This window comes from Caloenas nicobarica, chromosome 2 (genome assembly GCF_036013445.1).
Source record: "Caloenas nicobarica isolate bCalNic1 chromosome 2, bCalNic1.hap1, whole genome shotgun sequence".
In the NCBI taxonomy this organism is placed as follows: domain Eukaryota; kingdom Metazoa; phylum Chordata; class Aves; order Columbiformes; family Columbidae; genus Caloenas; species Caloenas nicobarica.
Window position 1 is genome coordinate 88,899,034 of NC_088246.1, and position 13,740 is coordinate 88,912,773.

Here is a 13,740-nt window from a genome sequence, read left to right on the forward strand (position 1 = left end):
TTGTTTGGAGAGTCATACTTGCTGTTATTTCTACCGGGTGATGACATGGTAGCTGTGACACATCCTCTCATAAAACTGAAGCTGGATTATTGTAATTTTCTTTCCATTCCTAGATTATTGACAGAATCAGTCTGCCATTTGTTCAGAAAACAGCTTGATAAGCCACAGGTCTGAGCTCTTGTTCTGAGTCTCTGTGCTTGGTGTTCGTCTTCTGGGAAGAAGCTCTTTACATTAGCTGGTTTTTGGAGGTCTGAGTGGGATCTTCTGGTTAAACTGAGAGTTCTTCAGCACTCTGTACTCTTGGTATTCCTCTGTGACTGGATTACATTTGAAATTAATTTTACTGCTTCGTGGAGGTCTACAGGACTCCTTGTCCTGTTAGATTCAAAATGTCAGCCTATACCTGATGAATCTTTCCTCACATACACCCTGTGAGTAGAGCTTCCACAAAGTATCAAAATTTACTAAGCAATCAAGGTTTCGCTGGGCTGCCTTTACAATGGAAAAGTAATTTTTTTCCTGAAAACCTATGTGCTGTGTCTCCACATGTTTTTAAAAATCCAGAAGACGTGCCTTCACCTTTAAAACTTTTTGAAGAGTGACACTAGAAAATTACATGCTTACTTAGTGGGAAATTTTACCAAAAGCAGATATTACTAATGCTCCGATTTGAGGTTTGCACAGTGACCTGTAAATTCACAATGACAAACCATGCCATACTCCCTGTCACACTGACAGCTACAGCATGGTGAAGTTAACAAGAAGAAATAAGTAAATTAAGATGGCAGACTGTTTTCTTCGACAGCTCGAGTAATCCGGAACCTGCTTCTCTTTCCCAGAACTAAATAGCCCGAACACGGTGATATTAGAGACCCTCTGTGAAAAATCTTGGTTAACAATGATTCCTTTAATAGAGGTGAACTGGGAATAGTTAGAGAATGGGATGCATTCACTTTTAAATAATCAAATTATTATTTCTGCCAAAATGTTGATGTGAGGTTTGGATTGGTCTTGGGTTTTAAGCTATTTCACATGTAAATAAATACGCACAATCTGAGGAGGGCTGCAGTAGGTATGAGTCAGTGCAGAAACTAGACAGAGAGTTTTAAATGAAAAGGAAAAGCAGTCATGGGAATTTGGTCTATCCACCTCTTGATTACAGAAGCAACTGGAGCATAATGGGAAGAATGATAAACAGAAGAAATGAACCCGACAGTTCCTTCACACAGAGCAAAGAAATGCATTTTCTGTGCAAGATGTGCTCCTAGTGTGTCTGTATTACTTTGTATAAAGGCCTCATATTCTTTGTTTGGCTGGAAATGAAGGAGGCAGACAGCTCGCAGCTCAGGGACTGTAAGGTTGTCTGAATCGCTGTCTTGGTGAGGAGCAGTTTTGTGTGAACTGGAGGAGCTGAGGGGCTGCCAGTCTCTACAGGCTCTGGAGAGTCAAGATGGCATGCAGTTGGCCATGCTAGAGAGGAGAAATCACTTCAAGAAAAAGACTGGCGAGAACATACTAAGAACTAAGAACCATCGCTAAGTTCATGTATTTTCAAAGCTTGCACTCAGTATATGTAACCATAGAAAATCAGGAAGACTGGACACATGATGTTAATACAGAATGTTCCATCTAGTTCTGTTTAAAATGATTCAGTAATATTTCTAATTTTTTTTTTAATGGTGCAAGGAAAGGTGGTGTACTGAGAACACTTGCTCAGCATCCTCCTATTGTAATTTGTACAGTTATTCTTTTAGGGCTGGATACAGCTCTCTCCCTATCTCTATCTTCCTGGAGGATGGAAGACTAGAATTTCAGATAAAAGAAGTCCACTAATCCCCCTTGTCCTCAATTCTCAAGCCCTACCCCACAATGCACTTTTCAGATCCATGATTCTGCTTTTCCTGTGTGCGCTGCCCTTCAGGAATTTCAGGCAGAGCTGGTGCCTTTAACAAGGGGACAGTCTACTGAAAATACTCCTCAGCCAAAGTCCCCAGCCTGAAAATATAGAGCATGGGCACTGGTTTGGGAAAACCATGCTCTATAATTTTACCTTTTGATTTCTGTCACCCAAAGGCAAGTCAAAAGTTTCCATCACTTCAAAGGGAAAGGCAGTGGAAGACCTTTTCCAGCTGATGCTCTCCAGACCCCAGTTTCTGGATGACAGAAGAGGGTTTCCACATAAGCTGGAGGAAAACTCCTCATCTGCTGCTCTCACAGCAGCAGAGAGGGGAAGAGGTGTGGAGTTCTGGGACCAGAAGAACAAGACAACACAAAACTTGCAAGTCATTATGAAGGGAATGTATGATTCAGGATCAGCTGGAGACTGTCAAAGAGAATGGAAAGTATGAATTTATGTGGTAGGGAGATAAAGGAATCCATTCTAGTGGCTTTGTGTTTTTTCGTTAAGCTGTCTGCATAGGTGAAGGGAACAGTATGGAATTAATTGGGGCAGTTCACATGTGAGAGAGGAGAACTAGTTAAGACTGTGTGGAGATGCAAGTATAGATAGAAAATTATGTGTGTTTAGGGAGAAGAATCAATCAGCAACCAGCATTGCAGGAGCTGGGGGGTTGTCCAGTTAGAAGAGTATTTGATTAGGAAAACTGTCTGGTGTTTTTGAGGGAAGAGAAATACTTTTTTTTAGATGATAAAGAGGCAGAACAGGGCAAAGTAGACAGAGGAAATAAAGAATTGAGAAGAAACATATCCTTAATTTCTCTCACCTTTTGCCATCTAAAATTCATTCCCCACTCCCAGGATTCTTGTCCTCTTTTCATCTTAAATGCAAAGGCAATTGAAAATGGCTGAAGAGGAAGAACATACCTTCCCTTCTTCCCAAATCAAAGCACCAATGCCCTCCCTTCTGTTTCCATGCATTGGTATTAAGTACGAGTGGGGGAAAGCTACAGATGAGCCACATCAGCAGAGGATTGTCTTCCCCTACTGATGCAGATTATGTAAAAAGTTTTACCATGTTCCTGAGATTGCTAATTCACCTATTTCCAAATCATAACTGCTGTGCAAATTTGAATGCAATTTTTCTCTGAGAGGCGTGATGTTAGCATGTGTAGATTCTATTTGTATATGCTCATTCATACATACTTCTTTCTTTATATATCAGTATTTTGAACTTTATGACATATTATGCTATCTAGTAAATTTTTATTTTATTTGTGTTTTTATAAATACGTTCAAAATGCCCTCTGGCCCTGCCTGAGGAACACAATTATTATAATAACTTGAGGTTTTAAAATTTGCAATGTAAAACAACTTGTGAGTAACTATGTAAAGAGAAGATTGAGGCCTTAATATTCTCTAAAAATGAGAGAGAAAACACTCATGTAAAATGAGAAGTAAGTGATACCAGGTGTTTTATGTTATGCTTTGATAATATTTTTCTCTCAGGTTAAGAGCCCTAACTACTGGGCTCTTCAAATCCTAGGAGATTACTTTGGCAAAGCCTGATTTCTATGTACATATGCACATTTGAAAAATGCTTTCTCACTAACACAAAGCCTACTTTTAAATAAAAAAAGGAAGAAAAATGATCAGCCCTTTTCCAAATTTTAGCAGGCCATAAGTCTCCCAGCTCAGGTGGACGCATGCTGCTTGGCCTCTCAGCCCCTTCTTGTGGAGAACCTGATGACTTCCATTTGTTCCCCTCCATGTTACATTTCCTGAGCTCATTCACAGCTGTCTTCATTATTCACAGCTCTGAAGTGATGGAAAGAAAAAAGATAACAAGCGTTTTATCTGTATGTTAATTGTGAGAGTGTTTTAGGTGGGGAGGTGGGCATGGGAGCTGTAGAGGTGGTGACTATTCTTGTTGCCTTGCAGGAATGTCAGCTCTGCTGGAGAGGAGGCCCGCAGAAGAATGAGGGAGTGTGATGGCCTGACGGATGCATTGCTGTACGTGATCCAGTCTGCTCTGGGGAGCAGTGAAATTGATAGTAAGGTTTGTCATCTTTGTCTTTTCAGGAGCAAGAAGTCCAAGTATTCAGGGTACCTCACGACTGTAAAGTGACAGGTTGTTTAAAAAAATGCATTGTGAGGGATGCCTTAGCAAAGCATAATTTTTTTTTCTTTCCCTGCTGTTGAGCTGTGTATTTTTGTGTGCTAAGTGTTTTAGCTGTGTCTACCTGTGTTGTGTACACAGCTAGGCATGTCATCCTCTCACTTGAGTTATTAAAGGAGAAAATACAATAGCGGCTTAAGAAGAGCAAATATGTCATATGCCATGTAAACTTTTACGGTAAAATTGATTTTCAGTATCCAGTATGAGATAGAACTAATAACAGTGTGGTAGACTTACAAGACAAACAAATCCGCCAAAAATTGGCAGTTTTGCAGTACTACCTACATTATTTCCTCTTGGAAGAGGATCAATAAGTGCTTTCAATAACAACCGGTTTAAGTTGTATTTTTGTCATCTTCTCTGAAGTACTAGGATATGAACGTGCTTCTCCAAAGGTAAAAGGCACTGCCTAAGTAAAAAGACTTCAAGCATTTGTAATACATTAAAGTATTCCAGAGAAGAAGAAAAGGCTAGTTTCAAATACCTTTTCCTTTCAGTATGTGGTGCTAAATTAATGACAGTTGATGTTCTAGGGCAACCATGGGCCATTTGCAAACTCCTAGGAATTGCAGGAGAACTGCCCTTTACACAGCAAAACTTTAAAGCCCAGTGGGTTTGTACTTCTGCTATCTGTAGGAATGGGGAATACAAGGACCCTTGAAGATTCAAAGCTACAAGTCAAGAAAGAGTGAAGTCTGTCCAACTGCATCATTAGAACCAGCTTTTGTGGCTTGTAGAAGTTCACGTTAGTGAAGAAGATGTCAGCTGCACTTGAGCCTTGAAAGTTTGCTTATCAGTTTTTAGTTAGAGGTAGCATTGTCCTCAGGGTAGACTCAGGTAATTTGGTTTTGATGTAATGATAATTCTAAATATGAAAACTATTCTTTGTAAAAACAGGAATTAAGATTTAGAACCCTAATCAACAAATGCAAAGCTTCGACTTCAGCACATTATGCCTGTGCAGAAGTAAATATTAGCAAGAATGAGTAAAATTCACATAATGAAGTGTTAAAGAAAAGTAGAAGAGGCATTAAACTTTTTAAACTATTTATGGTCACTATGAGGTCTGCAAAGCTTTCAGATATGAAAGGTGCACTGAGAATGCTTTCTACACACACATATATTTCTACATATGTTTATGTATTTGGCTGGAGATGTCAAATTAGTACAAGTATAATATGAAATTTCATCTGTGTTAAAAAACAAATAAATAAATACTCCTGTCTAGGTGAGTATGAGTTCAATATGATCTTTGGAACTTAATGTCATCTCAAAAAGCCATGTGCCAAATGTCTACCTGGCGTAAGCTCATAATACAGGAAAGTAAATGAAAGCCCCATCTGTTAGCCTTACTGATGAATATGGCAGAATATGGTAGGGCCAAAGGCCTCACAGTCATTCCATTCTGGTTCAATGGAGCAACAGAGCTGGGATGTAGCGACTATCACTTTTTATCTCCATGGAGCATTAGAAACAGTTGAAATAAATATAGATATGTACAGACTGCCGTTTTTAACCACGCTTTCCCTGTCTTCAGAAAATTAAGCCCATATACTTTTCTTATTAGGAACAGTAAAACCCAATTGAACTAACTAAATGAGTAGGCTTCAAGTAAGTATAAATTGAACTTCTTTTAGACTAGCAGAAGTTGTATTGAGTTATAAGTGAATTTTCCTCCACTGGGTCTCACTCCACTGCTGGATTCCTGCCAGCATCTTCTACAGAAGGCACGACTTATTAGGGGACAAATAGATGAAAGGGAAAGGCCGCCCTTAAGGTATTTGCAGCCTGGCTAGAAGCAGTAAAAGCAGCAAGGCTCTGAGATTTCTAGTTTTGCTTCTGGGACTTGAGATACATCATCTGGTCATGCTACAAGAACTTGTGGAATGGAACTCGGATCCCATTTTTTCTCGTCATTTACATAGAATTGATGCTAGAAAAATATTATTTCTCGTTTGTTTTTTTTAAACAAAACCAAAAACAAACAAACAAACCAAAAAACCCCCACCAAACAAAAAAAACAAACACTATTGCCATTTTCTGTTTGTAGAATTTTCTATCCAGTGAGGTGGGAGCTTGCTGACATTCTGTGCGCGTTCAAGTTCTCTTGGTCACTTTTTACCACTGCTTCTGTTTTACATGGGGCTCCAGTGTGAAATGCAGAATGACAAAAAAAAACTGCACACAAAAAATATTGTCCAAACAACTAATTTATTTCTATAAAAATTTCTAAATCTCTTAAACTGTAGTTACCTGAGGAGCACTCGGCAGTGAGCAGATAATTGTACTGGGAAAATGTATGCACAGAGATTGATGGTATTTCTTCTGCTTTATATATAGAGTGAATAAAGATTTTAACTTTTTTCTGGTTTTGTTTTTTGTATCTTTTTTGTCATGCTTTCCAGACCGTTGAAAACTGTGTGTGCATTTTGAGGAACCTCTCATACAGGCTAGCTGCAGAAACATCTCAGGGACAGCAGATGGGAACAGATGAACTTGATGGATTACTCTGTGGTGATGCCAATGGAAAAGATGCAGAGAGTTCAGGGTGCTGGGGGAAGAAGAAGAAGAAAAAGAAATCACAAGATCAGGTAATGAAAGTTACTTGCAGCTGCGTTGTGAGTAGTTGAAGTGCCCATCATTTAAAATATAAATAATTAATGCACTGTATTAGAAATAAAGTGCATGATGCATAATATACAAAACACTTGCCTTTGTTAATTAGCTGACAACTTAAAGCAGGCTATGGTTTGAGTAATGAAAGGAAATACGTTCGCTTGAGAATGTTGCACATTACGTGGTGACACCTGGAAACTGTAGTGCTGGGTATGCTGTGAATGCCATAAATACTGTAACCTGCTCAGTCTATTAAAGGAAGCCATTTATAATGAAAAGTGTAAGTCTTAACATTCAGTTGTGTGCTGGTTTGACTGAAAATGAGTTAATTTTCTTCATGCAGTTAGAAACTTTCTTTTTTATTTTTTTTTTGAGAACAAGAGGTAACACCCTGTGACAGAGTTAATGTTTTTAATTGCTCTGGTCTGAAAGCCAAGGACATTCTGAGCTCTCTGCCTACAGGTGTGAGGCAGCGGGGGAGGGGGGCCTGGATGGGGCAGAGCTTGACTGACAGCCAGACTGATCAATAAGAGTATTCCATCCCATTAGCATCATGCTTCGTATTTAAAGAGAGTGGGGATCTTCTGGTGCTCTCTCGTTTCTTTGTTTTCTTCGCTTTTTTTGTCAGAGCCGGTGGAGTTCTGTTTGCAATGTTTAGTTTGGCCTTTTGCCATCCTGCTGTTTTGCAGAGGCCTCTGGGCCTTTCTGCCTTTTTCTCTCTTTTCTCTCCGGGATCAGCTGTTGGTTCCAGGTGCTGCTTCCTGGGACTGGCTGCTCGGTGTCGATGGAGTTCATGAGGAATTGCATTGAGTATCTTTTATTTTAGATTCTAATTCTATTATATATATTTTTTCTAGTAGTATATTAGTATTTTGTTATTTTATTAAACTGTGTTTATCTCAATCCAAATTTCTCCCTTCTCTTTTGATTCTCTCTCATATTTGGGGGGTGAAGAGGGAGGAGAGTGAGCATCTGTTGTGGTTATATTGCTAGTTCGGGTTAAACCACGACCAGGTGTAATCTGCATATACTTTACCCTGTACTTTCACGCAGCCACGTGTATGTAGAGAGGCCTTGCTGCAAGCAAATATCAGGCTTATATTTGTATACTCGTTTGCTTCAAAGTTAGTCTTGCACTCTGCCTCTACATGTTGAGACAAAACTGTACAGGACTGAATCAAGAAATATGAGAGAATGTTTAAAGAGCCTGCATATTTTGATATATTTAATGTTGTTACCAAACAAAGATTAAGAAGTACAGTGTTGACAGTTTCCTCAAGTTATTTGAGGTGCTGTGAGTTTTTATTTTAGGTGGGTTGACTTTTGAAGTGATTTATCTCCTTGTTTTCACATTAACAACTTAAAATTTGGGGAATGTTGATAATGATATTACAGAGAAAGACGTTGTATCAGTACACACACTAAATAGCCATGGGAATGGCTACTGATTTATGAACTTTTTCAAATGACCTATGCTGGCAGCAAGTAGTGTTCCATCTCTTGCTAGACTTAATCTTTTCCATTTCCATTTATTTCTGTTTCAGACTGCTCAAAGGAAATATTAATTTGAGTCAGCAATTAGGTGCACAGAGTATTTGCATAAATTATGTAAACCCTTATTGAAAATATTCCTGAGTTCATGAAGGTAAATCATGTTTATGTGGAAAAGTTATAGGAACATTAACAAGCTGTGATTCAGGTACTGAAAAATGCAGCACTCCTGACTAGCAAGACTTCAATTTCACCTACTCTTCTAGTTAAATACTGCAGTCATCAGATAACTTGAATTTATTATGACCTTTTGTTAGGATTCCTGTATTAGGCTACAGTGAGATAAGAAGTGCCAAAACAAACTAATTTTACCCCATAAAGCAGTCATCATCCCTGTTCCTGAATTAACACTACGTTTGCAGTTACTCAAAGTGCAGGAACAAAAATATCATGCCTGGATATGGATGGGTCATACTGCAACTCGCCTTTCTCTTTTGATGCTCTGTTTACCAACACGCATGTGCAAACACACACTATATAAAGTCTTTTTTAACTCTTTCTTTCATATTCATTCTGTCATTTCTGGATCTCAGGTTCATACTTTTAACTCTGTACCACTGACTGTTTGATTTTTCCTGCCAGACTTCTCTGTACTTTAGAGGTTCCCTATAAAAGATCTTTCTCCAAATCCAAGCCAAAGAACTAATCTCTTTTGGCTGATTTTCTTTACAATATACGTGCTTCTGCCTGCTCTTAGATATCTTTTGTCTGTTTCTATAAGCATTCATTATCAGCATGCAGCATGATAAAAGTCTCTTCAGATCTGGTTGTGTTTGTCTAATGGAAGGGTTTAATATAATTTTTAAAATCCAAATAAAAGTAAAATGATGCACGTATTTTCAGGTTTTGTGTTCACTAGGCTTTTCTGCTGCAAGGAAATAAATTTACCCTTTCCAGAACTAATTTTGTGGTTCATAGGACCACTTTGCCTTACAAACATTAGAAATATTTTTCAAATTATTTTTCTTCTTTCATCTCATTTCCTTTAAATCTGGACAGCCTACCCCACGTTGCCATATACCAGTTCTCACGTGCAGTTATTATTCAGTTCAGGAATTTAAGGGAGCCTTGTGCAGAGTGTGTTATTCTCACTCCTTGATCCTTGACTCTTGTTGACCATATCAAACATTTTGGAATATGTTATCAAGTTAACTAGAATACTACTAGAAACAAAGTGGCTGAGGTCTGTCAGCAAGATTACCATGCCAGAAACAGCTCTCTCAAGTTATTCTCGTAAACGGGAAAGAAAAACAGAAAGTTTTTCATGTAACTATGCCTTTATATTAATAGCATAGAGCGTAATCCCCAACTCAAACTGGGATAAGGGTAAAGGAAATTTTTTCATCCATTTATTTTGCAAAATCGAACACACAGCTATTTTCAGTTGTGGGTTTTGTGGTTTTTGCTTTTGTTTTTGTTTTGTTTTGTTTTTTTCCTGGAAACCACTCAGCCCAACTATGGAGGAAAAAAACAAGTTCTTTCTGCTTCTTTGGCTCTGTCATTGTCTTGCATTTTTTTCAGGACCCAAATACATTCATTACTACTGAAAAGTAGGACTAACTAATGCAGATCACTTTCTTCTTCTGGACTGTGTCACAATCAGGAAGACTCTGTTTACTATTCTGTGTGTGTCAGGAAAAATCAGTATTCTTGGATGTTTTGTTGGGGTGGTTTTTTTCCAGGCAAGAGTCTCTGACAACAGGATCATGTTATGTTCCTCAGGTTAGTCACAATTCACCTCATCTAAACTAAGCTCATCAGCACTTTCTGCAGCTTGCAGGAGAATGTTTTCACTTGTCCTTTCGCCATACACTGTCTCCCTGTGTGCTGACTGCTGCCCTGTATATTGCACATGTACATGTTGTTTTACAGTAATCTTTTCATTTTTCTGCAAGACTTCTAAATTTTTCCAGGTAATGCCTTTCATAATCTCTTTTCAACTGCAGTGCTTAAGCTATTGCCTGCTGCTTGTTCTGTCCCTCAGAACAGATCTTGTGCTGTCCTCGGGATGGTATTTCTAGAGCATTCATTCCTTTAACTGCCTCAGCAGGGAAGCTTTTATGCCCTGAAGTATCTTATAATATAGTTCTGAAGATCACACTCATCATGGACAGTGTTTTACATGTAAATAACCAAGGCATACCTATGGAATCTTCATAGGATGCAATGATTTACAACATCTGAAACACTGCAAGCACTGCACACCGTGGATTTGGAACCTGTGGAAGGAAACCTCAAATAAATGGAAGATGAGAAGGATATAAAAGTAGTCACTTACCCAGATGCCCTGTGAAGAGATGGCATTGAGCTTCAGGCTACTTTTCATAGATCATTCACACTAGACAATACAAACCTAGTGAGCTGTAGGAAAAGTTCTTCACAAACATAAAACCAAATCTTTCTTTAGGCTTCATATTATTGTCACTTACAGATACACAAAGTGGAGCTTAGCCCACGATTAAAACTCCCATCATTTATCTGCGTGATTCCTTTAATGCTTGAGAGTTTTGCCTGTCCTGCCAGGCAAAGCACAGGGCACAGACACATCTTTAAGAGCTGTGACATCTCAGTACAGGGAAGTAGTATCCAGTTCTGCAGCCTGCTACGTTTTATTAGGTTGGTGCAAAACTAATTGAGGTTTTGGACCGTGAATTTTAAATCATTATATGTCCCCCAAAATATGTGTTAAGTGTATAGGTATTTTTCGTTTTTTGGCAGCGCATGAAGGTCTCATATAATAAAATTTACTGTCTCAGTCTTCCTCAGAAGATAAGGTTTACAAAACAGCGTGGGGAAAAAACGTTCAGATTTTAGTGAATACAATTGTGACATTTTCCTTTTACTGTATACTTCTTCAGTCCTTCACTTAGTTTCTCAAGTGTGTATTTTCTTGAACACCTTCTGAAGTGTCCAATATGGACATTTATAGGGTGGTCTTTAATTTTTGAATAAAAGTATTCAACTTATCTAAAAGCTGCTAGTAGCAAAACTATTGTAACTGGCCAGTAATACCAGTTGTATCATTTTAGATAGTGGCTGTGGATGAAGTTGCAGCTTTCTATACTTAAAAAAAAAAAAAAATCCCATGCACAGCTTGGCATTTCGTTTCCTAAACCATAAACTGGGAGGAACCTTCTTTAATAGTAAAGTCACTTTCTCATTGGCTTTCTCTGTAAAGAAAGTAGAAGTTAATTTCTTTGTTTTATGATTTAGGAAACAATTATCCCTATTTGTCTAGGTTATATTTCAGTTCTAGTCACATATGAGTTACTTGAGGAGAAGAACAGAACTGAGTGGTAATATAAAATGTGGTTTTCATTGGAAGGTCTTTCAAGAACAAATTGGAATATATTTTTCATTAACGACATCAGTTGTCTACACCAGTGCTAACTTCTCTACATCCTGAAATCAAGTAAGAAATGTTTCTTTATTCAGTTCATAGGTAAGTCTAATGACACCTTTCAAATGACTTTACTTAGGGAGTTCTCTTAGGATCACAGGAAACAAGTTTTCCTGATTTCAGAACAAAGGTGGATGGCGTTAAAAGAGCCCTACCACAGCTCAGACAGGTTCCTGAGGCATATGCTTTGTCACGCAAGGTTAATGCTGAAAGAGACACAAGCCTTCTAAAGATTTGTGAGAAAAGCCAGGTATAGCGTTAGTACTATCTATGGAAAAACAGAAAGCAAAACCTCTCTAAAAGCTTCAGGAAAAATAAGTGAGACTCCTCTGGCTTTCTTTCTGTGTCAGACCCCAAGGACTGTAATGCCCTGCTGTCAACCATCATTATATTCTCTCTGCTTCTCTCCTGTGATCAGCTGTTACTGAGCCCTCACCTCACAAAGCTCTCCAGCTGTAGAGGCCTTCATCTCCAACTGGGACAACATAGACATTGACCTCTCTGCCTTGTATCATGTCACTCTTCAGACAGAAACTAATTTTTCCATCACTGAAAATTTTGTCGCTGCTGTTGGTATGTTCACTGCTGCCAGCAGGTTTATTCTTTCAGCTGTATGAGAAACAAGGATTATGACAAAAAGCAGTTAGGGAAAATAAGGTGTATGGTCCAGTTTCAGTGCAAGATCCAGGCAGCTGTCATTAATCCTTATTTTATTTCTTGTTATGCAGCCTGTTATATATACATGTGGCAATATTTATTTTCCTTTCTTCACTAAGAAGAAACAGACTGACTTCTTGGCTTCATGTTCCTCTCGAGTTCCCCTCTGTGATCATTCTTGTCAGCCCAGAATCTAGCCCAAAATCTGATTTTTGATTGGAAGTGACACTTTTGAAATGAGCCTGACCTTCTCATTCACCTTCTCGTTCACCAGGAGGCTTAAGGTATAACAGCAACATTCAAAATTATATCTCGTTACGAATTGACTGGCACACCTCTTTAGCATGCTTGCTAAGTGGGCTGTAAATTCTTCTGTCAGGTGAAATAGAAGGTTTAAGGTGATAATATTTCAAAAAGAATAAAAAATCAAGCTGTCAGATATGCCTTCTCATGTGGTGAGACTACTATTTTACGAAGTATATTTCAGTACTTGTATCAAGCCATACCAAATTAATAAGCACAGAAAGAGAGAAATGGCAGCAGCTCCTGGGTTTAGCTGATAATCTAAAGTGAGATTAGGAATGAAAGGCTGTGTTGCCAATATGTTCTGCTCAGGAAGGATATTATTTCCACTTGCTGCTTCCTTGTCTTGCACAAGGTGGTTATGCCAAGTGTCAATTAGCAAGAAATCAACTATCATTGCAGAGATTCTTAGCAACTGTTTCTAAATTCTTGCTTGCCTACACAGAAGCTTCTCATGTACCCTGGGAATCTCTCAGTATCCTGTATGACCAAGTTGTATTCAAAGTCAGGGTTATTAAATATAGTTTATATTTGTCAGTTTGTGGAATCTAGTGCAAAGTCCATTAGCTTCAGCTTCCTATGGAGAGGTGTCGTGAGATGCCAGAGATTATTGTCCCTGGATTGAACTCCATCTTGTTTTACTTGGGAGGAGTCTGGTTTTAAGCAAAGACAAAATGCACAAATCAAATGAAATTATTTCTCTTAGCTAAGTGCAGTAATATAACGAAGTTGAATAAAGGCATTGACAATTATTTTAAGAATGTAATATATAATCTGAAGTATAATTCAGATTTATTCACACCTCAGATTAATAATAAAGACTCAAAACATTGGAATATTTTGAAAGCATTCCAGACACCTTTCCCAAAATTGTAAACACTGTTGCATCAACAAACTGGGGAGGTTACCATTATTTATGCCATAAACCGTATCCAAAAATTGTGGAGTTTTATTGGGACTACATGTTGCTGAACCACAGCAGATCTTCCCACTCCCACCCTACTCCTGTAATCTCTCTGTCAGTAGATACTTTCATTTGTATGTGCACCTTTCTTTAGGCCTGGATGTCTAAACTGAAGTCTGACTTGATTTAAATAGTGGCATTCCTGCGAATTTTGTATCAGCTGCGTGGATTCCC

At 38.4% G+C, this 13,740-nt stretch overlaps 1 protein-coding gene across 1 annotated transcript in view; it reads left to right on the forward strand.

Moving 5' to 3' along the window:
* CTNND2 (catenin delta 2) overlaps positions 1-13,740 on the forward strand; it is a 531,616-nt gene that overhangs the window by 426,671 nt on the left and 91,205 nt on the right. The window contains exons 12-13 of the mRNA XM_065627308.1: positions 3,838-3,955; positions 6,481-6,666. Of these exons, the coding sequence (XP_065483380.1) occupies positions 3,838-3,955; positions 6,481-6,666 (304 nt within the window). The remainder of the gene's footprint in view (positions 1-3,837; positions 3,956-6,480; positions 6,667-13,740) is intronic.